We start from the raw sequence: 23,222 nt of genomic DNA, 5'->3' as shown, positions 1-23,222 counted from the left end.
CGCTAAGGTTTAATATTTGTTCTTGTGTGACATGAATGAACTAAACATCTTTACTTGAGTGTGTGTAAATTAAGTTTATCTACTGAATAACAGTCCTTTGAGAGTTGAAGGCCCCTCCCTGTGGCAGCCCCTCAGGCCATAAAAAGGTGTTTAGCCAGTCGAGGTGATGGATGATGATGACCTGCAGTAGTGTAGCAGACCAGTGGGTGGCCACACAGGCAGCAGACCTGTGGGACGGAGCTGGACTGAGAATCAGCCTGTGTATTTGCTTTGAAGGAAGCCCCCATCTTTACTCAAAGTTACCTGTCAGAATAACACCACATCAACCAGCTTTTTAGCCAGCCAGTGACTCATAATATCCCAAAATACAGTCGGCTAATTTCCCACGATTCAAAACCTATAGTGACTAAGTGTGCAGGACAAATTAAATCTTGTACATCATAATTCAGTTCAGTACAACACATTTTGTTTGCAAATAAGTTTGACAAGATATTAGATTCATCATATATTATAATGCTGTTTCAAACAACTATTAGCCATTTTGCTTTTTTTCCACTCTGGACCCTGCATCCACCCCCTCTCTCCTCCGTTTCTTTGTCTGCATTTCAAAATGATTGGCCTTGAAGTGTCCATCTCACAGTGACTCAAAGGGACAAACATCAAGTGGACAAAAGAATTACCATTCAAACTCTGTTTGGCAGCAGCACCCACATTTCCACAGTGGATCCTGCAAAAGCAGCTCCCACCATCCTCTCCCTGTTATTTGCTCTTCACCTCTTTTTTTATTTGCATAAGAAATACAATCTCTGGGACTGTTCACAGATGCTTTCATATATTGTATGACATGGTGTATTTTAATTCAATCAGGAAATCATGAGTACTTCACCTGAATCCTGTGTATAGAGCATTTGTATAAAGTATCTTAATTTGCTGAACAGTGAAGTAACAAGAGCAAAATTATCACGTTAACTACTAACAAATTACTCAACTGAAGCCAAAATAAAAACTTTCTGTTATAAAAAAAAACCCCAATCATTATTTAATTTACAGCATAGTACATTAGGTCACTGCTGCACTGCTTCCTGTTCTCCTTTCTCTGTCCTCAATGCTCTCCACATCGTCGCCACCATCAGCCACTCGGGGACCGAAAAGGTCAGTTAATTTGGAACTCTTTGTTGCATCTGCCAACAAAGCTTTTTCTTGCTATCGCAAGCCTTTTATGCACCACCTTCACTTTTTCTGTCCATCTCAACTCGAAACCAGTTTAATCCGCCAACTCTGGAGGTTATGGAATGAAACTTCAGTCAATAATTTGCTTCACCAGCTACGTTTAAAGGAAAGAGGAGGCAGAGGCAGGGATGAGCAGTGGTAGCCCGTGCCCTCTATAATGTTTGGGACAAAGGCATGCCCTTTTTTATTTGCCTCTGTACTTTACAATTTTAGATTTGTAATCAAACAGGTCACACGTGGTTAAACTGCACATTCTCAGACTATGTGCATTTTCATACATTTTGGTTTTACCATGTACACAACCTGCCCCCTTTGCCGTATGTCCCTTGCATGCAATGACTTCTTGACGTCTGTGACTCTTAAGCACAACCAGATGTTATGTTCTCTGGTGATGCTCTGCCAGGCTTGTATTGCAGCCATCAGCTGCTGCTCCAGCTCCTGTCGTTGTGCTACTGTGATCAGCAGTCAGATCATCAACAAAGATGTGTGTGACAGTACCTGTTTCACCCATGCAGTCCCAGTCCATAACACAAGATTTTTGGATGTGAAATCTTAAAGATACCACTAAAGAAAACATTTAACAGATCTTGACCTCTCCAATATGCTGCGTTCTCTACCTCAAATATGTGTGTATATTTCAAGAACCATTCATATGATCGACTTCACACTTGGTGGCTGTATTGCAAATGAAGTCTGAAGTCGATTGTATGAGCTGCTCTCGAACACTGCAGCACTTCCAAGAAGGTACATGCTCAAAACGGCCATACCCCAAATGTTCACTGCACTAGTCTTAATAATGTTCTGAACAGTTCATTTTGGTATTTTGTTTTTCTTTTGTTTCTCAGTGGTATAATGGCTGCTTTGACTCGTTGTCACAACTCTGGTCCTCATGTTGACTAACAGCAAAATGTGTCTGTGTCTGTGTCTGTGTGTGTGTGTGTGTGTGTGTGTGTGTGTGTGTCTGTGTGTGTGTCTGTGTGTCTGTGTCTGTGTCTGCGTCTGTGTCTCTGTGTCTGCGTCTGTGTCTCTGTGTGTGTGTGTGTTTTACTGTGAGATAGAGAGACAGAGAAAGTTAAAACAAAATGACAGTGCTGGCTTGGACTCCGGGACTGAAAGTTTTATTGTGCCTTTCCAGAGTACTGCATGTGAGCACAAGGAGCTCTGACAACAGGGGAATTATGAACTGATGAATCTTTGTAGCCAGAAGAAAATTCTGACTTTGGATTGTCGTGTTTTCGCTGCTTGACATCCCATAAATGTTCTTCTTTTTTGAAAAATTCCGCTTGGTTGGTTTATGTATTATCATACTATTAGGAGGCATCTTTAATAGGAGCTGGCTCCACTAAATGTGAAGCAGCAACACCAGCTCAGTACTGGTGTCTTCCCAAATTGCTGAGGTTTGTCATGTAGAGTGAGACCCGCCACCATGCTGGGAAATCTCATGTCAACCTTATTTGTTTTATGGTCTCATTCTTCCTTTACCTAAATGTTGTCCCACAGTTGAGTGTTGGAGTGAAGATGGAGCAGTAAAGATAATTGATTATGAGAATGTGGGATCTTTTTTTTCCATGAAGATTCTAGTTGAGAGATAGCAAAGGGTAGGAATAGTTTTGTATATTTGTTTTGCCTAAAAAAGGGAACTGGAAGGCAAGATTTGAAACACTGGATGTAGAGAATGGGAGTTGTCAGAGGTTGACTCTTTAACAACCGTTTGTTCCACAGAGCAGGCTTTTCTGTCGAGTACCAGTGATTTTGCTGCAGATGTTTACCACACTTTAGAGAATGTTTTTCTGCTTGACAGAAGGGAGAATGCTCAATCTTGAAAGCCTTTTCATCGCACTTGAATAAGACCCTAAGATATCTGAGTAGCTCCATCTGGTGAAAATCAGTCACGTTCTCATGATGCACCTCAGGTATCCAACCAAGTTCAACCTCAGTTCTTCTCAAAGTATCGATATCTACAGGGTGGGAGCATCAGTAACAGAGATTTGCAAGGCCTTTCTAGCAGACATCCGGAAATACCACATCCTCAGCCTTCCACTGATTAGCTGGTTCACTCTTCACAGACCCCGCTAATCACATTCATCATGGATGAGAAGCCTGATCTATTGGAGATTAGATCAGTCAACACTCATCTGTGTTGAATAAGTGATTTCTGCAATGCAGGGGACATTCCACATCAGAGGATTTGCAATCACTTTGTGGCCAAAAGGATTTCATTTTCATGCATGGAATGGTTTGATATTAACATTTATCTAACAAAAAACAATCTGAGCATATTGCTTCAAGTCATTCATTATTTAGAGCATTAATATAGCATTAAACAACTATTTGTAAAGGTACTGTGGAGTAACCTGAGCAGAGAATAAAGTCACTCTCCCTCTGTCTTAGTTGTAGTCCGAGCTTCTCTGTCCTTTGTTTTGGTGGTCGGGACAGCCATGTGTCCATGTTATTGTAGTGTTGGAGTAGTAGTTAGTAACAAGCCAGAGCTGCTTGCCCAGCGACATATCGGGTAAGCTGCTGAGCTAACACAGTAGCAGAAAAGCTAAGAGGGGCTGTCAGTCAGTGGTTGTGTACAGAGCAAACAAGAGACCCAGCAGCGGAGCTATGGTGGTGGCTGCAGGGGGGTGAGAAATGGGGGAGGCATACAATTGTTTTGATCTGAGATGCTGATGTCCCATGTAGAGAACCTTTTGAAGCTTTAGTATTTTTCAGGTTGAGTGCTATGTTTGGAATATGACTCAATTGAATTTTAAAAAATGTATGATCACATTATATACAGATTTTTTTCTTCTTCTTGAAATTCACATGTGATCTGGCCCTTATTCCTCTCACCCTAAACATTGAGTTTGGCCTCAGAGTAATGGATGCTTTATTTTGGCTGTCTCCTTCCTGTAGTTATTGGAGTGCCACTTTTGAAACCTTCCCCTACATTTTTTGATGGACCTTTTTTTATTGTGCATAAAAAGACTTCTGTTTGTATCAGCTCCACTATTTTCTCGTGTATATTTTTAACTTCTATTCATGTTTAATATATTGATACACCCAGTACGGAGGCTAAACAGTATAAACACCCAGGCTTTTGCTAACTGTTAAACCTGTTGGAATCTGTGTTATTCAAATATCTGCAATTGAGGTAAGAATTGGATAAATATATTTTTGGAATGGAGCTACAAGTGAGCAGCTGCTTGTGTCTTTCTCTTTTCAAATTGCATAACATTGTTGGTATTGGGATTTTCTTTTATGACTAGACATATGGGCATACATATTTCTTTTTGAGTTAAAATAAAAGACAGGAAATCAGATCTGCTCCTCAGGTCTCCCAAAATTGTTTCCAGCAGCTATATAATCAAAACAGTAAGTTCTTGCCATCGGACATATTGTTTTCTGCTTGTCAAAGAGCATAATTCATAATCAGAATCGAGTTCCTGCGTTGTGGGACAGCTGAATCATTTGTTGTTGTTTGCTTTTCAGCTGTATCACCTCCACACGGATGCAAGTGCACACAGTTTCATCATTCAGGTTATTTTTTTCCAGCCCTGTCTGAATACGTCAACCCAGTGACACATACAAAACTGCACTTCCTCTTGTTTGTTCCACTACTTTGAACAGACCTTCCCCCTCCGGCCACAAGAGACCGTCCCCCAGGGTGTAAGACAGTGTTTGTCGGCGGTCTGCCAGAGAACGCTACAGAGCAGCTCATCATGGAGGTCTTCGGACAGTGTGGCGATATCACAGCTATACGCAAAAGCAAGAAAAACTTCTGCCATATCCGATTTGCTGAGGAGTTTACTGTGGACAAGGCTCTCTTCCTGTCGGGTAAGCTGTCAAAACCTTCATGTTACTCAATGTCTAAGTGCTTTTTGCTATAATATTTCAGTGTGCTCGTGTCAGTGCCACTTAATAAATGTCAAGCAAGGATACCTAGAATTGCACAGTTGGCCCCTGGAATTAAAACCCCCATTAAGTTTTCTCATAGACAGTGGTATGTAAGTCACAGTTACAGCTAAAGGAAAACTGCATCTGAAAATATCTGTGCATTGATTAAAAAGTTGAAGGTACGAGCCTGTGTACAAAAACACTCCCATAGAGCCTAGCGTAGTAACCATAGTAACACACCAGTAACTGTGAGTAAAAGCTACAGAATACACTGTTGAGACAAATCATTTTATTTTCTGCAGTTTAAATGAATTCACTTTTGGATTTTGGATACATTTTGGAAGAATTCAGCATGAGTGGCAGCACGTTTTGTTCACAAGTGAACATGCGCCTAAGCATTTTAAATTGACTACAGCTCTGATTCGTAGCAGTGGAGGCCAAGGGCTCACCACCACCCACCATAAAAATATGTAAACCAAAAAATATGAATTCTCAGAAACAAAGTTATAATTATTCAAACTGGTGACGTAAACCTAAAGGGTCATCAGATTATTTAGAGTTAGTGTTGCTCCCATTGTTATGTACAGGAGATTAAAAAAAAGAACTGCGGAGAAATCCGTTAAGCACCAGCACCCACTTCGCAGCTCTGCCAGGTTTAAAATAAGGTATGGTTTAGAACGACAAGAGTTCCCCTACAGCCTACTAGAAGCTCAGACAACAGACAATATAAATGGCCATTTAGTCAAAAGCATCTCTACTAACCATGTGACACCAGCTTATGCTTTCTTATCTTATCTTCATTTTCACAGCAGCTTCTAGAGCCCTTAAATCTCTTATGCAAACTTCTGTCCATCTGTTCCTACTTAAAAAAAAAACAGCTAGCAGCCAATTCAGTCGCATCCCCAGCATTATTAAATGTGTGTTCATGCATGTGCAAATGTGTCTGTGTGTTTATGTGAGAATTAGTTTGAATGAGAGATCTTGTAATTTGGTCTGCCGCTGTTCTTACTGTGAGATGTGGGAGCTGAGGTCTATATATTAGCCAGGTGACAGAGCTGTGTAGTTTTCCCATAAATAATAGCCCACCCACACACACATACAAGTATACACCCCCTGTGCAATCCCAGCAATGACACACACTCCAGCAGCCCTAGCACAATGAGATATCTTCATATGAAATATTGAAGTAGTGGTAGATTGGGAGCCTGAAGCAGAGAGAGCAGACTGAAGTAGAAACTCCAGGACTCGTGCTCATTTCTTTTCCTGTTTACACTGGCATCTACTCGATTGCGACCCCCACTTCTGCCATGATGAGAGCACGTCGGGCCTCACAGTGAATCACACTGGGCATCATTACTGTGTCCAGCTGGAGCTTACACTCATATGTGTACCCAAACACTCACTCTGAACACACTTGCTGATCATTTCAACCAATTAAATCACAAAATGGGCATGATTTCACTTCACATCCGCAACCAACCATTAGTGAAAATTGAGTAAGGAGAAGAGCATGAAGAGGGAAGTAGTGAGGAGAAGAGGGTGTAATGAGGATATTGTGGTCTTATAGTGCCACTAGAGATGTAATTGGCCTCCCTAAGTCTCTCATCTATTGACGAATCCGTATCCAACAGAACCCTGCAGCTACAGCATATCTTCTCAAATGAAGGGTCCAACAAGCAAAATGGGTAATGCCAATGAGAAAGAGAAAGGTGATACACAGTTAGACCCCCAAAAAAAGTTGTTTGTCTCCGTTATCTGTTCAGGGGTCTAAATATAATTTGTGGAAGGTGATGGAAAGTGACAACTGGCCCGAAAAGAAACAAATAGAGTAAAGCTCACGTGTGTTTATTTTCAGTCCCCTGCATCCTTTTTCCTTTCCTCTTAGTCAGTTGAATCAAATTAATGCCTACAGGCACGTTTTTCATTTGCAATATAAAGATGCGGGATGTCCCTCATTCAAATCCTTTGTTTTTTCATTTCTGCGAGAAGTCAAGAAGATGGAGGACTTTGATGATAATCACGTTGTCACTGAGAGATGAGCATAGTTAAAAAAAAAAAAAAAAAGACCATCAGATGTGAGAGGGAAGTGTAAAGTTGACAGCTGTCAAAAATTAGAGGCATTCAGGCATTGCAGTCCTCCAGTTGTCTAAGGTGGAAACAACGTAAGCGTGACTTCTACAGTCTGAATCCAAAGGGGGATCTTTGTCACATGTCACACCTTTTTTCTTGTTGCTCTTGACTGTCAAATATCTAAGAACAAGACTGAGAGGCTACAGTTACACTGGCAGCTCTTACACTGCACTTGAGGCTAAATGGGAATGTCATTAATTTGCATGTATAAGTATTGGACAAATCAAAATTTGGATCTGATGATGGCACCACATGAAAAATCAGGGGCTCACCACAAAGATTACTGCTCAGTTCATTCAGAAGGAGACATGACATGTTCACTAAATTTAATGGCAATCCATCGAGTAGATGTTAAGATATTTCAGTCTGGATTAAAGAGTGACGGACCGACAGACAGTAGTGAAGAAAAGCTATCTTTAAAAAATAATGGGGATTCATGCTCCTGCACACTTTTTTTTTAAATTTACATCAAACTGCAGACAGATTGCTTCATTGCAATTGGTCAGTTCTGTCCCATCTGCTTCTTCCATCATAATTAGCTTTTCCCTCCTCCGCTTCCTCCCATTTCCTCTATCTTTTTGGTTGTAATTTTTCCACATTTGTCTCCCGCAGGTTATCGTATCCGCTTGGGCTCCAGCACAGACAAAAAAGACACTGGCCGTCTCCACGTGGACTTCGCCCAGGCCAGAGACGACCTCTACGAGTGGGAGTGTCACCAGCGCATGTTGGCCAGAGAGGAGAGGCACCGGCGCAAGATGGAGGAGGATCGCCTCCGGCCGCCCTCCCCTCCTCCCATCGTCCACTACTCCGAGCACGAGTGCAGCCAGCTGGGAGACAAGATCAAAGGTTGGTGGATCTGGTAAAATATAAAAGTTGTGCAGTAAAATATGCGCATGGGTATGAAAGGCACAGACAAAAGAAGCAGAGCTTGGTAAAGAAGTAAAGCCTGTCTATGTGTGGAAGAAATATATTTTCTTTAATCAACCTACAGACGTAAACAAATACAACATCATGAGCAAACACAGGTAAGGTACTATTGTTATTCACACAAACAAAGAACCGCCAAGGTAGGGATTAAGGTGTGCTCTGTCCATTTGTGTGCTTTCAGGGTGCACCCAGTCCAAACCAATGCATTATAGCACAGGAATGGTGCAGCTGGTAAAACTGGCAGTGCTGTTCTCTGATGTTCAACAAATTCAAGGAATTTGTTTTTCAAAAAACGTTACACAAAGGCTGTTAAACACAGTATATCAGTTTACTCTTCCCTCAGCACATGCTCTCTCTTATCTTGTCCTTCCCTCTCTACTCTCCCCTCTGCACTCCATGTTCTCCTCGGCTTTCCTTCCCCCCCCTCTTCTCAGCTTTCTGTCGAGTTTCTGGCTGAATAAACTTGTTTTACTAATGAGCAATGACACTTCCAGGTCTCAGTCACACTTGCCCTATAACAAAATGGCTGTGACTTTCTGCCTCTCTGCCATCTGCATGCATCTTTTCCAGCAGCTCTGGTGTAAAGAAGTCTAACTCTGACACAGTGCTGTCTTAGCCAAGTATTTGTTTCTGATCACTTTTGGGCTGCTGTTGTGAAAACACTATTTGGCTATTTGTCACAGATTTAGGTCTACTTTTTTCCACCCAGAGGAAAAAGGGGATTTAGTCCTTATTCAGTGCCATTTATTATATCCCTGTACTCCAAACCCAGTTTCTTATGAAGACAAAAGCTCTTTTCTTTACCAAGATCACCTCTAAATGAGTTTCATCCCTTGTTTTTACTTCTTTCTCCGTGTCCTGCAGGTGTCATTGTGGTCTCTGAAGTTGTTCTGGTATTGAAGTGTATGACAATCTGTTATATGTACAGTTCTCTTTTTTCCTTTCATCCAATAGCACAGATGTGTTTTTGTTCTCCTCTTTTGTTCTCTTCAGCTTACTGTGGTTTTGTTTTTAATCTTTTTCAGTGTCACCTTGCTCACATAAACCCTGACTTTACTTTGTCTACTTTTCACACTTTTCCACAAAATAAAAAAAGCTTCTACATTTAACGTTGCCTGTATTTGCCTTATATTATTGTAAATGTCTGTCATCAACTAGGTAGCAGGGTTCTTTAGTCACAATTTACAGTCTTGTCTCACTTGGATTCTAATGATTTGTAATCCTTTTTGTCTCGCCAGCTGTTGCTTTTGTCACCCTAAGTGTCTTGGGAGCATACAGGAATAATACATTTTTTCTTTGAGAAAACCGGACAATTGATTTTTCTGTGTCCACACCTCTTGGCCAGATGACAGCAAGTTTCCTGAAGCAGTGCGTGTGCTCTTGACCTGGTTGGAACGAGGCGAGGTCAACCGCAGGAACGCCAACAACTTCTACTCCATGATCCAGTCCTCCAACGGCCACATCCGCCGACTGACGGGCGAGAAGAGTCAGCATGAGAAGGAGATGGAAGAGGCCAAAGACAAGTTCAAGACGGCTTTATCCGGCATACTGGGTCAATGTGAGTCTTATGTTCTCAATCACAGACACTAAAGAATTTCACGTATCTAACAGTTAATACTGTGTGTATTGTAAGCGTACAACAGTGTTGTACAAAAGCCAAAGATAAGTTCAGGATCACTTACTCTGGGCGAGAGAGAGAAACTCATCTAAAGTTTACTTCTAGAATACATTTATCATGCTCCTTGTTGTGCAGTAGATGTATAGTGGGAGGATATGGATGAATCCGATCCACGCTTGGCCGAGTTTCTGGTTCAGTGTAAGTTTCCGTATCATAGGACTAGACACTCAACATAAACATGGTGCAGGTTGGAGGGCAATGTACATCCAGGCATTCACTCAATTGAAGACAAAATCCCTGTCATCCCTGTCCCTGTCAAGACTGTTTGTGCCTGAAGTACTTAATGCTGCAAATAAGTAAGTATAATATTGTTCACAGCCCTTCATTAACTCTCACACAATGCACAGAGCATGTGTGCACAGTATTGTAAATAGCTAAGAAATACACATTGTGGATATAAAGGTTATTCAGTTAATAGCATTGTAGAAGTCATTGTTTTTCATGCTATGTTGTTTTTGGGAGGATGGCTTGAAGGTAAGTTTAATTTCTTTCCTAACAGTGTTGTTACAGTATATTACTGTAAACCACCAGGCATTCAGGGTCCCTCTTGCTTATTATCCCTCCCGAGATTCAAATATCTGAAACATTAAAGGAAGAATATCACTGGTACCAGTGACGGCTGTGGAATATTATTCAGGTTGCCTTGAAATGAAAGTAGTAAGTACCCCAACATTCACTGCATGAATACAAACATATACAGTAAATGCATGTTAAGCTCATTGCAGTCGATGAAAGGCCCACAGTACACAGCTTTGGCTGTGCTGATTTACAGCACCGCCTGGGGCACTTTGTCTCTATGTATCTCACCACATGCATGTTAAATAGAATGTAAACATCCTTCAGCACAAAGTAAAGTTCCCAGTTTTTGTTTCATTTATTGTTTATCAGATAAATAATACATGCAGAAGACATAGCGGAACAAACGTTTGTCTATGTGTTTGTATAAACCACACAGAGAGGCAAAGTTGCTGTCCTTGTACTGGCTATCCTCCATCATTTCAGCCTATACAAGCGCATTCCTATTCGTGACTTTGCCTTCCTCTTGGTGCATTGCTGGCCATATTAATGATAACACGGAGGCTGGTTTCCTGTGAGGAGTTTTTACACGTTTCTCTTGGGAACAACTCTTTGCCAATGCCAAATAAGTTACGCTACGCTTTTAGGTGTCATGTCTCTGATGGCGTGTGTCAACTTAAAGGACAGTTCACCCAAGTCAGAAAGCAAACTGTCACTTAATAGCTAGTGGTGTCTAGCCATGCAGATAGCTGTAGTTTTATGTGCCCTGGTCATGAGATACAGGCCTCTCAATCTTCTGTTGCTCCACTAATACAGTAAAGGTGCAGAGAATTTAATTTGTGGTTCTCAAATCATTCAAAAAGTACATTTCAGAGACTTAAAAACATTTCGCCTTTCCAGAAACAAAGATTACTAAAGATAATCCACAGACCTCATTGTGATGAGTTCACTGGCCTGAAAGTCTGTCTGTACCCTTTTCTCTCTTTTCTGACTTCACCATCGATCTGCTCCATCAAATTACAGGGTACTGGGAAGATGGTATTGATCCCTGTACTGTTTTCTCTCTCTCCCCATTCTGCAAACACACACACACACACACACACACACACACACTTAGCTGGTGGCCTTATTGACTCCCCACCCCATGTACATTAGGACATCTTGGATACACTGACCACCCATGCATTCCTCGATGACCACGCACATGACAACAGATACAGAGCCGTGAAGGGGATGACTGTGCCAATTATCTGCGCTTAAGACAGAATCTGACACAGTATAAAAACCCAGAGCAGCTGTCATCATACACATCACATGCAGGAAGAGTTGAAACCTCAGAGTTAAAGGTCGCTCAGCTCAGTCTAGTGTTAAGTTTCTACGCTGTCATTTTGCATCTACAACTAACCAAGAGGTTAACTGTGGAGGCTTGAAGCTTACAGCAGTTACTTTAAAAAAAAAAGAGAGAGAGAGAGAGAGAGAGACTACTGCAAAGGAAAAATAAATCAGGAACACTGAGCTACTTTAACTTGGGCAAGTCCAAGGTGTCCTTGGGCAAGATTTTCAAACAACCCACTGCTGTAGTGGAGCTTTACAGTGGTCAACAGCAGTACACTTAAAGTGGGTTATTTTTGGCAGCTGCCTGTTGCTTAGCAAAATTTCCTTAGTTAAACAAATATTAAACAAGATAAAGAGTCTATAGCCATGCTACAGCTCTGTGAGCCTGTACTCTAAGGCACAGTACAGGTGTAATGTTTGCCATATTCATACTTTTAGTTTAGCATGTTAGTATGCTAATATATGTGGCACAAGTATAGCTGAAGCTGACTGAAATGTCATTAACTTCCAGATGTTTGGTCATACAACAAAGTATTTGACAAGAATTTGGTTCCAGATTAAAAATCAGGAGATCACCAAAGTTATTACTGTTCATCCTGAGAGAGACATGAATATCAGCACCACTTTTTACGTTAATCCACACAATAGTTATCAAGGCATTTTTTTCACAACCACAACTGTCATCTTTGTGGAGGTGCCAGAGGAAAAGTCAGGGGGTCACTAATGTCAGTAGGATTCATCCTCTGAGGACCATTTATGTCTGTACAGTGAATCATGGCAATCTATCCAGGTTGAACCAAATTTGCCATCCCTGCTTCAGAGCAATGTTGCTAGTTAATAAAGATCAAGTCATTATTAGCAGAGCTACAGTGCAAACAGACTTTATATTAATTTGTATAATTCAAGTATGTTGGAAAAGTGTATGGTTTATTTAAGTTTTGCGTGTGGGAAACTCTCTGACCACAAGATGATGCATTGGCATCAGCTGGTAAGTAGATAACACGCTTGCACGCACACATATGAATACAAACGCACACACACACACACACACACACACAGTTCTACATCCCTAGTTGACTCCACTTTTTCACTCCTCTGCTCCTTCCCACCTGCCCTCTGTCTGTCTTTCTCTCTCTGTCTCTGGATGGTCTCTGGTCCTTCCCTGCATCCCGCCACAGTTGAACAGATTGTGTCTGTATTCCAAGCTGCTTCCAAACAAAAGGCATGGGACCATTTCTCCAAAGCTCAGCGCAAGAACCTGGACATGTGGCGCAAACAAGCAGAGGTTAGTATACTTTGATTTCATTCTGTTGTTCGCATGATTAATGAAAAATTAGATTTTATCCTATTTTGTTCAATGCCTGTCTCTCGCTTTACTCATTGTAAGGTTCTTTATTTTTTTAATTCATATTGAGGATGTTTACGTTAGGGCTACATAATGATACTCAAATTTAAAAGGAAGGAGAAATGGGTGAAATCATAAGTCAAAAGAGCAGACTCCTTGTTACAGTAAGTACCTTGAATGAAGCCAGGCTACAGAACGTGTGCCTGCCCACTCAAGCCAGTGTGAAATACAGATACACCTAGGTCCAAACCTCTGCCCCATCCTCCTCCACTGTCCTTCCTCGTGAATTGGATTCAAGCTGCTGGGTGAGTTTTCCATCTTTATGGGTGTCCAGTACACAGGTAAATCTGTATGAGCTTTCCCCCCCTCCAGCAACAAATTAGAGGATTATTTTTTGAGTGGATAATGGAGGAACATCTTGAGGCATAAAAGCAAGATCTAATAGTATTTTAGTCATCCACTATGTGCTCACCATTTTTTCTCTCTTCCAAATGGAGCATTAATTAGCATGATGGGTTGTATGTTATGGAGGGTCTGGAGTGTGGTGCAGTCCTGGGTCTAATGGACCATGTATGATCAGATCTGATTGGTAAGTTTCTTTGAACCTCAGTATGAAAACTTACTGCTTTAAGGTGTATTTTATTCAATTCATCCAGACATGCACACACACAGTAACACCAGAATTTCAGACAGCAGAAGCAAAACTCAACTTGTACAAAAAACCTCTCTTTAAAGGTAGGTGTTGTAAAGTAAAACTGTTGCTCTGATGTTCAGATTTGCTGCAGTAACGCGAAAATAGTGAAACTTTACCCATCCGTAACAGCAACTGCTTGTTAGAATTTATCGTGCCCAGAATAGCATGTGTGGAGGCCTTTTAACACGCACTGGATGAGTAAGTAGGAAGCTGGATGATGCATGTTGATATGCAAATACTTGAGTACGTGCCTGGGCTGTGTGACGTCAGCAAAGACGACTTTTGTTGTCTTCCCTCGCTCAGACCTTGAGGGCCTCTCAAGGAGACACATATATATATGTATATATATATATATATATATATACACACACACACACACACACACTGAGGCAGGATGTATTGAAGTCTATTATGTGAAACCAGAGTGTTTTCATCAGGCCTCAGGGATCTGCCCATTGTTTCTCAGACTTCCTGTGCACAGTTGCTGTATACACACTGCGTACACCAGGGAGTACAACATGACCATAGATGTAAGTGAAAGAGAACGATGTGGGCGGACAATCTACTGCAGAATGTGTCCTCATTCAGAAAACGTTGTTGTGAAAAAATGCTTTAAGTGACATCCTTGTTCAAAGGCTCTTTGTAGGTTTTCTCTTCCAGCTACTTTACACTTTATTATAGCTGTAAGAGGAGATTGTGTCTCAGAGTGAGAGGCGAACAGACAGATGAAGTCATTTGGACTCAAAGCTCTTGGTCCCGACTTGAGTCTGCATCTCTCTGCAGCTGTATGTTAGGGTTTAAGTGTAAAAACAATACAGAATCATACACTGAACTGGTAATAATTAAACCCTCCTGAAAATAATTGAAAATAGTACAGATAAATTTAAAATAGTAAAAAGGTATTTTTGCCAATCAGGATGTTTTCCTGATAATGGGCAGGCAGGGTTGTTGATAGCGACCAACCTACAGATAATTATCACCTTAAACTTCACTATTTTGGTTGTCTGTCTCCGCTCCCTCTTGCTCAGCATTGTTTCCTGCAGCAGCAGCAGGCAGCTGTTTTTAACGAAAGAACTCTAAAATCTGTGTGTATGCTCAGTATCAGATGGCAGACAGATAAAGTTAGTGACTAGCTGGTGAACTTAGTGGAGCATTTAATAGCTAAAGAGCCAGAGATTTCTCAGAAGTCAAAATGGAAAACAGAGCTAAAAAAGAGTGAAAATTGGAATTGTTTCAGGAGGCCACAAACATGATTTCAATTAGATTAAAATGTCATTCTGTTTCTGCTGGATGTGTAAATACCAACTGTTTGTTTGACAGCTTTTTAAGGAAATGGTATATCAGTGTTGTATTTACAGTTTACTGTTTCCACTTCCTCTAATTGGCCAAAAATCAGGCATTGCAGGTTTAAAGCTCCATTAAACCTTTGAAACCACTAGGAAGTCTGCAACACCCCACAGAAAACACAGTCCTGATGCACCGTTGGCTTATCGAGTTGTTGTGGCTAACCTGTTAACAAATAGTAGCCTACTTACAAATTCAGCAATCTAGGAAGAGCATGAGCTTTCAGTCTGAGTCAAGTCTCTGGCCACTTGATGAAGAATTAGTCGATTTTTGTGACTCTTGGTCTGCTCGATGCTTGAATTTCTTCACCAGCGAATTGTTTACTTAAGCTCTATTTTATTCATCGCTAGGCTGGTAATCATCTGATCTGGGAGCCATTGCCTTTGGGTTATATATGTGGGTGTAATAAGAGCTGTAAGATGCAACCATACATTCCGTGTGAGGGTGAGAGAACCAAATAATGGGCTAAAGGTGTCAAATATCTGCATAGAGCAGAGGTGGGTTGATATTCTCAGTAACAGCATTACTGTTAATTATTTTCCATTAAATGGAGTGATTTGATTCAAAATTCAAATTATGGTTTAATGCAGGTTTATTTTCACATTCATCATACAGCCTTGCCTCGGAGGCTGCTGTATATAGGACTGTCAGCCACTGGTCAATGTAAGAGCGTAGGTAAGTAAGTGTAGTTGCTCAGGGGTAGTTTATCATCAAATAGACAGCCGGTTTCACTCTCAGTCATTGTATATTCAGTATGATTCTCTGGCCTGGAGGTGAATTATGGAGGAACGAGCAGCGGTGTGAGTAGCTGCAGCTCCCAGGCAGAATCAGACAACAGCTGTCTCCCTCTATCAGTGTTTTTATTTGGTGTGTGCTTGTGTATATACAGTGGATGTGTTTGTGCACAGCGTGCTCCATACACACCAGATGGTAGTGTGTCTGCATGTGCTTCTGTGTGTAAGAATACCTGTTTGACCTCTGCCATGGGCTCAGGCTGATAACGTCAGCTGACAGATGGTTGTAAGTTTATTTACTCTTGGGCAGCTTTTTGCTCCCTTTGGCTTTTTAGGAGTATTTTTCCTCTTGTTGTGAGTTTGTCATTGATAGAAGACTCGTGTCTCTATCCGCTGGTGGTGTTTGTACATGTACACATGTGTTTCAATACCTACTTGTTTAAATTGTAAAGTGAGAACATTTAACATGTTAACTGTGCAAATATTTTATATTTAACTTGATGACTAGATATCCCTGTGTGTATAGTTGTGTGTATGATAAATCATGGGGAGTAGTAAGCTTTATCAAGGCTGTGATAGGTTACTAAAAAAGAGTAACGTGATATTTTCATGCAGATATCCTGTCATTTCATAAACCATTTTAATAACTAAATACTGTAAATGAACCAGTTGAAGATGGAGGAGAGATGAGTATTGTGTTTGGATGATATTTAGCCATTCCCCGCCAGCAGGAGGTGTGTTCTGGTTTTGTCTATTGTCAACTGGATCTCACTGTCTTTCTTAAGCTATATTTCACCACCATAGATTTTCATGTAATCAGTGTAACGATAACAATGTTATCAGCCCAAATATTGGTTGACCGATTCCTGAGCTAATGTATTGTATACATTAACTAGTAAAAGCGCTTATATATTTCAACCAGGACCAAGTGTTAACTCAGTGTTATTGTTCAATATGAAATATGAAAAATCAATTTAATTAAATTTTCTTCTCTTGTTACAAGCCGCCCATGTTAATTTGCATGTCTGCCCTTGACCTCAATGTCGATGGTCTACTTATGTTACACAGACGTTTTTCTGTGACCTTCAACCCACTGGGTGTAAAGGGGCTATCAGTCCGTGTCTCTTTACAGCACAGTTATTCATGCTCTCTATTCTCCTGCTCCATTACCATTAGACCTCTTCTTTTTAATGGAGACACTGCGTCCTGCTGAAGCTCAAACATTTACTCACAACAGGGAATGAAAGCTGAATGGTCTTTAAAAGCCCTGTGCAAGCACAGATTCTCACAGCATTCATGGTTTGGTTGTAAGCACAGTCTGTCTAATGTGTATAATGTATCACAAGGACTTTGTTTACTTTGACACAGCCCGAATCAGTAGGTTGGCCTTTAAACAATTTTGAAACCTGCTCCTGGTAACTGGTCTCTGGGTGGATGAAGTCATTAATGATTCTGTAGTGAGGGTGAAATGAAACTGAGAAGATTGGTATCTTACTGCTGCTACTGTATGTTTCCAGGTGTGTATTCAATTAGAATGAAACATGGGTGTAAATTATCAAGTATATCACATTTAATGCTTTCTCATCCCGAAACAGTGTCTTCCGAAGTTATATCGCTTTTCTATTTTTGACAGGAGTACTTCATGTATTTCATATGCATGAATGCGCTGCTTTCTCCAAGCAACAAGAACAGTAGAGTACAAAACTGTGAGGTTTGGCTGTATTTGTGCTGCCATCTGCCCTGTTGCTGCGCCAGAGGAGGAATTTAACCCCAGCTCAGAGACCATCTTCTTCATCTTTATTCATCTACACTCCTTTGTTCTGTACTGATCTGTTATAGGGATTTCTTACAGCTAATGCTTAACATTAACAAATAAAATCAAAGAGGTGTCTCGCTGATGATCCTACTCCTATTAGCATCTGTTAAAAGGTGCATCATCCATGTATCTTTGCAACCGTGACCCGTCCCTCTTTTTCTTTTGTTTCGCAGGAGATTAGAAACATGCACAATGAGCAGCTGATGGGCATCAGGCGAGAGGAAGAGATGGAGATGTCTGACGATGACATGGAGGACGCCCCTGACAGCAAGGACTCAGAGGACTCAGGTATGCATATGCATGCACCTATTTGCAGTTCAACACTTCTGTCAACATGACAAACCATACACTGATCAAGGTCTCCAGAGAATGAACACAGAGGACTTTGAATAAGTGAGGGAGACAGTTCTGTTTGACTGAAATGACGGTAATCATCCCCCAAGCATCTGACAACCATCTGACAAGTCCACATGAATAAAAAACGCATTTAGAGTACATCAAGATGCTGACATCACGTACGCTTTACTGAGCTGATGGCGAACATAACTACTAAATGACATCTAGCCCAGTCCACCCTGGTGAATGTATACGAGTTTGTATGTGTGTGTGAATCTGTGCACACCTGCCAGCTGCCATGTAATTTCAGATCAGGGTACCACTGAAGTGCCATAATCTTCTGTTTTCTCCTCAAAGGAGTCTCTTTGTGTTTGCTGAAGTAACAAAAACCAACGGTGCTGTTAATCTCTCAGCCCCCGTTACAATAACCCATAAGTTTAGAGTAGTCACCAGGGCAACATGCTGTAACCGAAACCACCACATGTAAGGTCGTCTCACATCTTGTGTTTTGTGCCTTCCTACATGTTCTCGTGCTCTCCTCACGTTCTCTTTCTTTTTGCCTTTTAATCACTCTGATCTCTGCCATTTGCTAATATGACAGCTTCTCTAATCAGCATGCAAATGTATGTAAATGCAGTCATCAGCTCAGCCCCTTCTCTTTTGCAACCTTGCTATTTAGATATCAGTAATTAGCATTGCTGTCAAACACTTATCATTCCGCTAGATGCTACGGGATTGGCTGAGGTGACGGGTGTTAATGTGACACTTCTTGGTATTTGTGTTAACAGGCAGACTGTAACACCCCTTTTACTCACTAACCTTTAAGCAAAGGGGCATATTTACACATCAACCAGCCCTGCTGAAAACACCTGTGTTATGTCTGCAGCCTCTTAAAAAAGGAATCGATGCTCTGCGTCTGACTTGTGTACAGAATACAAAGCAAAAGAACTGCCTGTGTGCACAACTCTATGCCTGTAGTTGCAGGTGTGCATGCACACTCACGGATATCTGCAGGTCGATAGCGCTGCCTGTTATGTAACAGAAGGGGAATTGGTCCAAATCTGGCCAAGTGGTTGACATCTCCTCACACCAAGTTGATGAGGCTCTGGGATCAATACTCTTCTCACCTCAAACCTTCATTTTGCTGTGAAAAAAAGTCCACACAAACAAAGCATTGACACACACACACACACTCCAACAAGAGTTCATTAACACTGCCAATGGTCCTCCATGATAGACTGCAGGCAGCACTCATGAACACCCACACAAAACCCAACCAGACACGCAGTCACGCAGTCATGCACACACACGCACACACACGCACACACACACACACACAGTCACACAGGATGGGGCTTATCTCTCCAGTCCAGTCAGGGTATTGTGCTTTCCAAAGAGCTTCCCCTCAAGGCCCACAGGAGAAGAGGAGAGCTGATAATACTGGACATCTCTGAAGCTGAGCAGGTCTCATATAGTAATAACTCCCACTCTCTCCTCTTTTTGTTCAATAGGTCAGGTCAACTGTTCAGTAGAGAGCTATTGCACAAAACACTCTGGGATTATCACAGCTTTCAGTAGTCTGTGCTACATACTGTACTTAAGGTGTTCGATTATCAGATATGGAGTGAATATCCAAATAACTATTTCCAGACATTCTTCCTTGAGAGTTGTATTAGAAAGTATTATTATAGTTATAAACTTACTGTGAAGGCCCATTTTGTCAATAAGCTTCTTAATAAAAGTGATAGGATTCTACATGAACACATTATTTTCTGCCATAGTAAGAGCAAATTTGGTTTTGCATGAGAGATTTCGGTGTTGCTGTTTTCTGCTTTTATGTCTGGCTTCAGTGGGGCTCAGTCAGAAAAAAGGTGATTTTGTGTGAATCTGTTCAGGATGAATCAGAATCTGATGACAGTTGTGGGGTTGTTTGGTTTTGTTGCCAGGCCAGAGAGAGTCACTGGTTCCAGAGGTGGGTTTTTTGTGTCTTTTTTTTCTTTAAACCATCATCAACTCAGTTCTCCTCATCAGAGAAACGTGGGGCTGACGTGATGATGTAGCGATCATAACGGTTTATATTATGACCACCGGGTTTACTTATTCCAACTTTGTTTCTGAGAAATCATGTGTCCAGTCAGAGACGTGTGTCACAGCAGTAACTGATGTACACAGTCTTGTACCTTTTGACTTGAGTTGACTTTTCCAACTGTAAGTTATGTAACATTGTGTGCGAGAAAAATAAATGGGGGTTTTTCTTTCTGGAACCAGGGGCACCCAGTATGGCTCCTCACACTTCACAACTCTATCAGTCAACTCAAACCAGACCCACATGTTCCTGATCATGCAGATTAGATGAATGTTTAATTCTTAATAAGCTGTATTGTATATTTTTTGATATATTTGCTGTTATGGATGGATACATTTTTTCAAATATACTCCTGCAGGAAAGGGCAGAGATATTTATCAGCAGGCGTCTATCAAAAAAACGTCTCTCGAGATGTCTGAAATTTGCATAAAGTAAAAGTGAGCTCCACTCTTTCAGTTTTAAAACGCACTTGACTCACTTAAATGAACAATGAGCATTCTGATCACAATTGCAAATATCAGTGTGTAACAGATTCAATATTTATTTAGCTGAAATGTATGTGTTTCCATAAGAGAGACAGTTCAGGGGTAACGCAAGATTAAAAGCCACACTGTGAAATTGACCCTCTGCTGGATAATTATTTGCTGTAATGAGGTGTAAATTGCACATATGAGATGGTGCTATTCATAACAAATACCATATTCCATTGTGTTCCTCTATTTTATGTATAAATCTGTAGGAGTTTCCCAAGCAGAAGCCTTAAAGGAAGAGAATGATTCCCTGCGCTGCCAGCTGGACGCCTACAGGAACGAGGTGGAGCTGCTCAAACAGGAACAGGGCAAGAACCAACCAATGAGGAGTGAGGAGGACAACACACACTCTCAGCAGCTCAGCTTCCTACAACAGGCTCTACAAGGCATGCAGAAGGTATTACATGTCTACATACACACACTTTTTTTCCAATCATCTGTCCGACTATAGATTTAATCTCCTATTCGTTACTGTTCTGCACCAGGTTCTTTTTAAAAACAAGGTCAGTCAGGTTAACCCGCTGAATTTTCCATGCAAGACGAAAAACGTGACTGTCATTTATTCATGACCCGGCACTTTACACGACTGCTTTGTGGGAACAAGTAGGAAAGTACAGCTGTCTGGAGCAGCTGTTAGTCTTGTCTGAAAAGCTGCTCAAAACCAATATTTTTAGGATTACTCTGGTTAAAGGAAAGCTTATTCACAGTAGGAATGGGTTTTAGATTGGAGGGTTGTGAACAGCACACAGACACTTTCTAGAACAAACCCAAGGCCATTAACAATTTCAGACCATTTATTAAAAGGACCATAATGAAAAGTATTGAATTTTTTTCTATCTTTGAAAATGTACCTAGACTATCGTACGTTTGCTTCTGAATTAATTTGTACTGCATCTTCAGTCTCCCATTCCCAAATTAAACCCATCTCAGTGGTTGGTATAGCTATGTTTGATTTGGATTATTGATCATTTTTATGCATTCATGAAATACAACATATATTACAGACAGAAGTTTTTATTTCCATTGTTAGCCCTGGTGTTTTGTCTGACATTTTGACAAATATTAGAAAATAAGAACTAAAACACTAGAAAGTTGAATCATTTGAACAAACAATCAATTAAAATTAATATTTTGATATTTTTTTTAAATCTGTGACTGTACACACAGATTGCCTTTAATCTACTTTGATTTTTGCTGCAGTTCAAACTTCTCTTCTGCACCTGAGAAACAGCAAAGCACAGAAAACAATCAACCACAACGTCCATGTAGTAGCTGTTGTGGAGCTTTCAACAATATCACATAAAAGGATGACCAACATTCCCACTTTCAATAGAACAACCTTTGTGATCTCAGACACCCTTAAATGTGTCTTTTCAAATACTAAAGAACCACTGAATTGACTCATTCTTGCGTTTGTCAAGTGTCCTCACTTAGCTAGCTGTCACAGGTAATGGAAATGATGATCGATTCATGTTTAGAAGAAGAGAATCCATTAAGGCCCTGCCGTTCATTTCTGCTTGCAGAGAGTAATTACCTATCCAGCTTACGTCTCTCATGATATGTTTATGAAAAGATTAGGTGAATGGATTAAATGAATTGGAAAACACTGAAATTGGATACCTCCCTTTGCCAGGGCGCACATGTTGTATCAAGCAGACACACAAATTGTAGTGAAATATTTTCAGCATGTACTGGCAATCTGTTTTATGTTTTGTGAGTTATAGTGCGCATTCTATGCAAAACCACTTAAGCTGTAGAATTTCTAACTGCGAAGGACCCCCCACGTTGAAATTAACACAGCTGGAGGTGAATCTCTTCATCTGCGTTAAGTGGATAACATCAGAGGACAAACTGGAGATAAATATAGTTGTTAGCTATCAAAAAATTCTCAAACACCATTTCTTGTGTCACCCACATGATTGTTTTCTTCTTTGTGTAATTTTTCAGCTACGAATTTGCCGAATTATTCCTCTCGGACACATGCAACGCAATAGAATAAGAGAATATAATACATATACATTTTTTCTCTCTAGAAAATGTTTATTGTCGATATAATTCACGTCAGTGTGTAATTGCTTTTTTGTATTAAGATGAAGTTGTAATTACCAGTGTAGGGATTACATGCAGAATATTAATAAGACAAATGGCCCATTGTTCCTCTGCTTTGAGAGCAGTTTGAGTACGAGGTTTGTATCGTCACGGTTAGTTAGTTCACAGTAGCATTAGTGACATACTGTTCTCTCTTTTATATGCAGCAATTGCTAAAAATGAGGGAAGAATTAAAACAGCGGGAGGCAGAGCTGGAGAAGAGTTTGGAGGACAAACAGCAACTGAAGAACCAAGTCCAGAACTTGAAGGAAGGACTCCAAAACCTGCAAAACGCGCACCCGATGCAGGTTAGTTTGACAGGGAACACATTTTAGTTTCCTGAGCATGAAGAATAGTGAAAAAATTTACCATATTTCTTTGGTTTTTTAGTTTGAAAGTTCATTTCTGGGTTACTGTCTTTGTTTGAAAGTGAATGCTATCCAATTTGCACTTTAATAAGAAAAAAATTAGTTTGAGATGAGTTTCGCATGAAAGATATTGAAGAAATAAATCATCAGTAAACAAAACGACAGAATGTAATGGTTGTAATACAT

At 40.7% G+C, this 23,222-nt stretch overlaps 1 protein-coding gene across 1 annotated transcript in view; it reads left to right on the top strand.

Annotated features, from left to right (window-relative positions):
- Nucleotides 1-23,222, top strand: part of enox2 (ecto-NOX disulfide-thiol exchanger 2) — a 165,660-nt gene that overhangs the window by 130,285 nt on the left and 12,153 nt on the right. Inside the window, exons 7-13 of the mRNA XM_070836455.1 lie at nucleotides 4,843-5,049; nucleotides 7,852-8,085; nucleotides 9,512-9,724; nucleotides 12,874-12,980; nucleotides 17,802-17,916; nucleotides 20,790-20,977; nucleotides 22,836-22,976. Coding sequence (XP_070692556.1) covers nucleotides 4,843-5,049; nucleotides 7,852-8,085; nucleotides 9,512-9,724; nucleotides 12,874-12,980; nucleotides 17,802-17,916; nucleotides 20,790-20,977; nucleotides 22,836-22,976 — 1,205 coding nt within the window. The remainder of the gene's footprint in view (nucleotides 1-4,842; nucleotides 5,050-7,851; nucleotides 8,086-9,511; nucleotides 9,725-12,873; nucleotides 12,981-17,801; nucleotides 17,917-20,789; nucleotides 20,978-22,835; nucleotides 22,977-23,222) is intronic.

This window comes from Pempheris klunzingeri, chromosome 9 (assembly GCF_042242105.1).
Source record: "Pempheris klunzingeri isolate RE-2024b chromosome 9, fPemKlu1.hap1, whole genome shotgun sequence".
Classification (NCBI taxonomy): domain Eukaryota; kingdom Metazoa; phylum Chordata; class Actinopteri; order Acropomatiformes; family Pempheridae; genus Pempheris; species Pempheris klunzingeri.
This window is presented reverse-complemented; position numbering and strand designations above follow the sequence as displayed.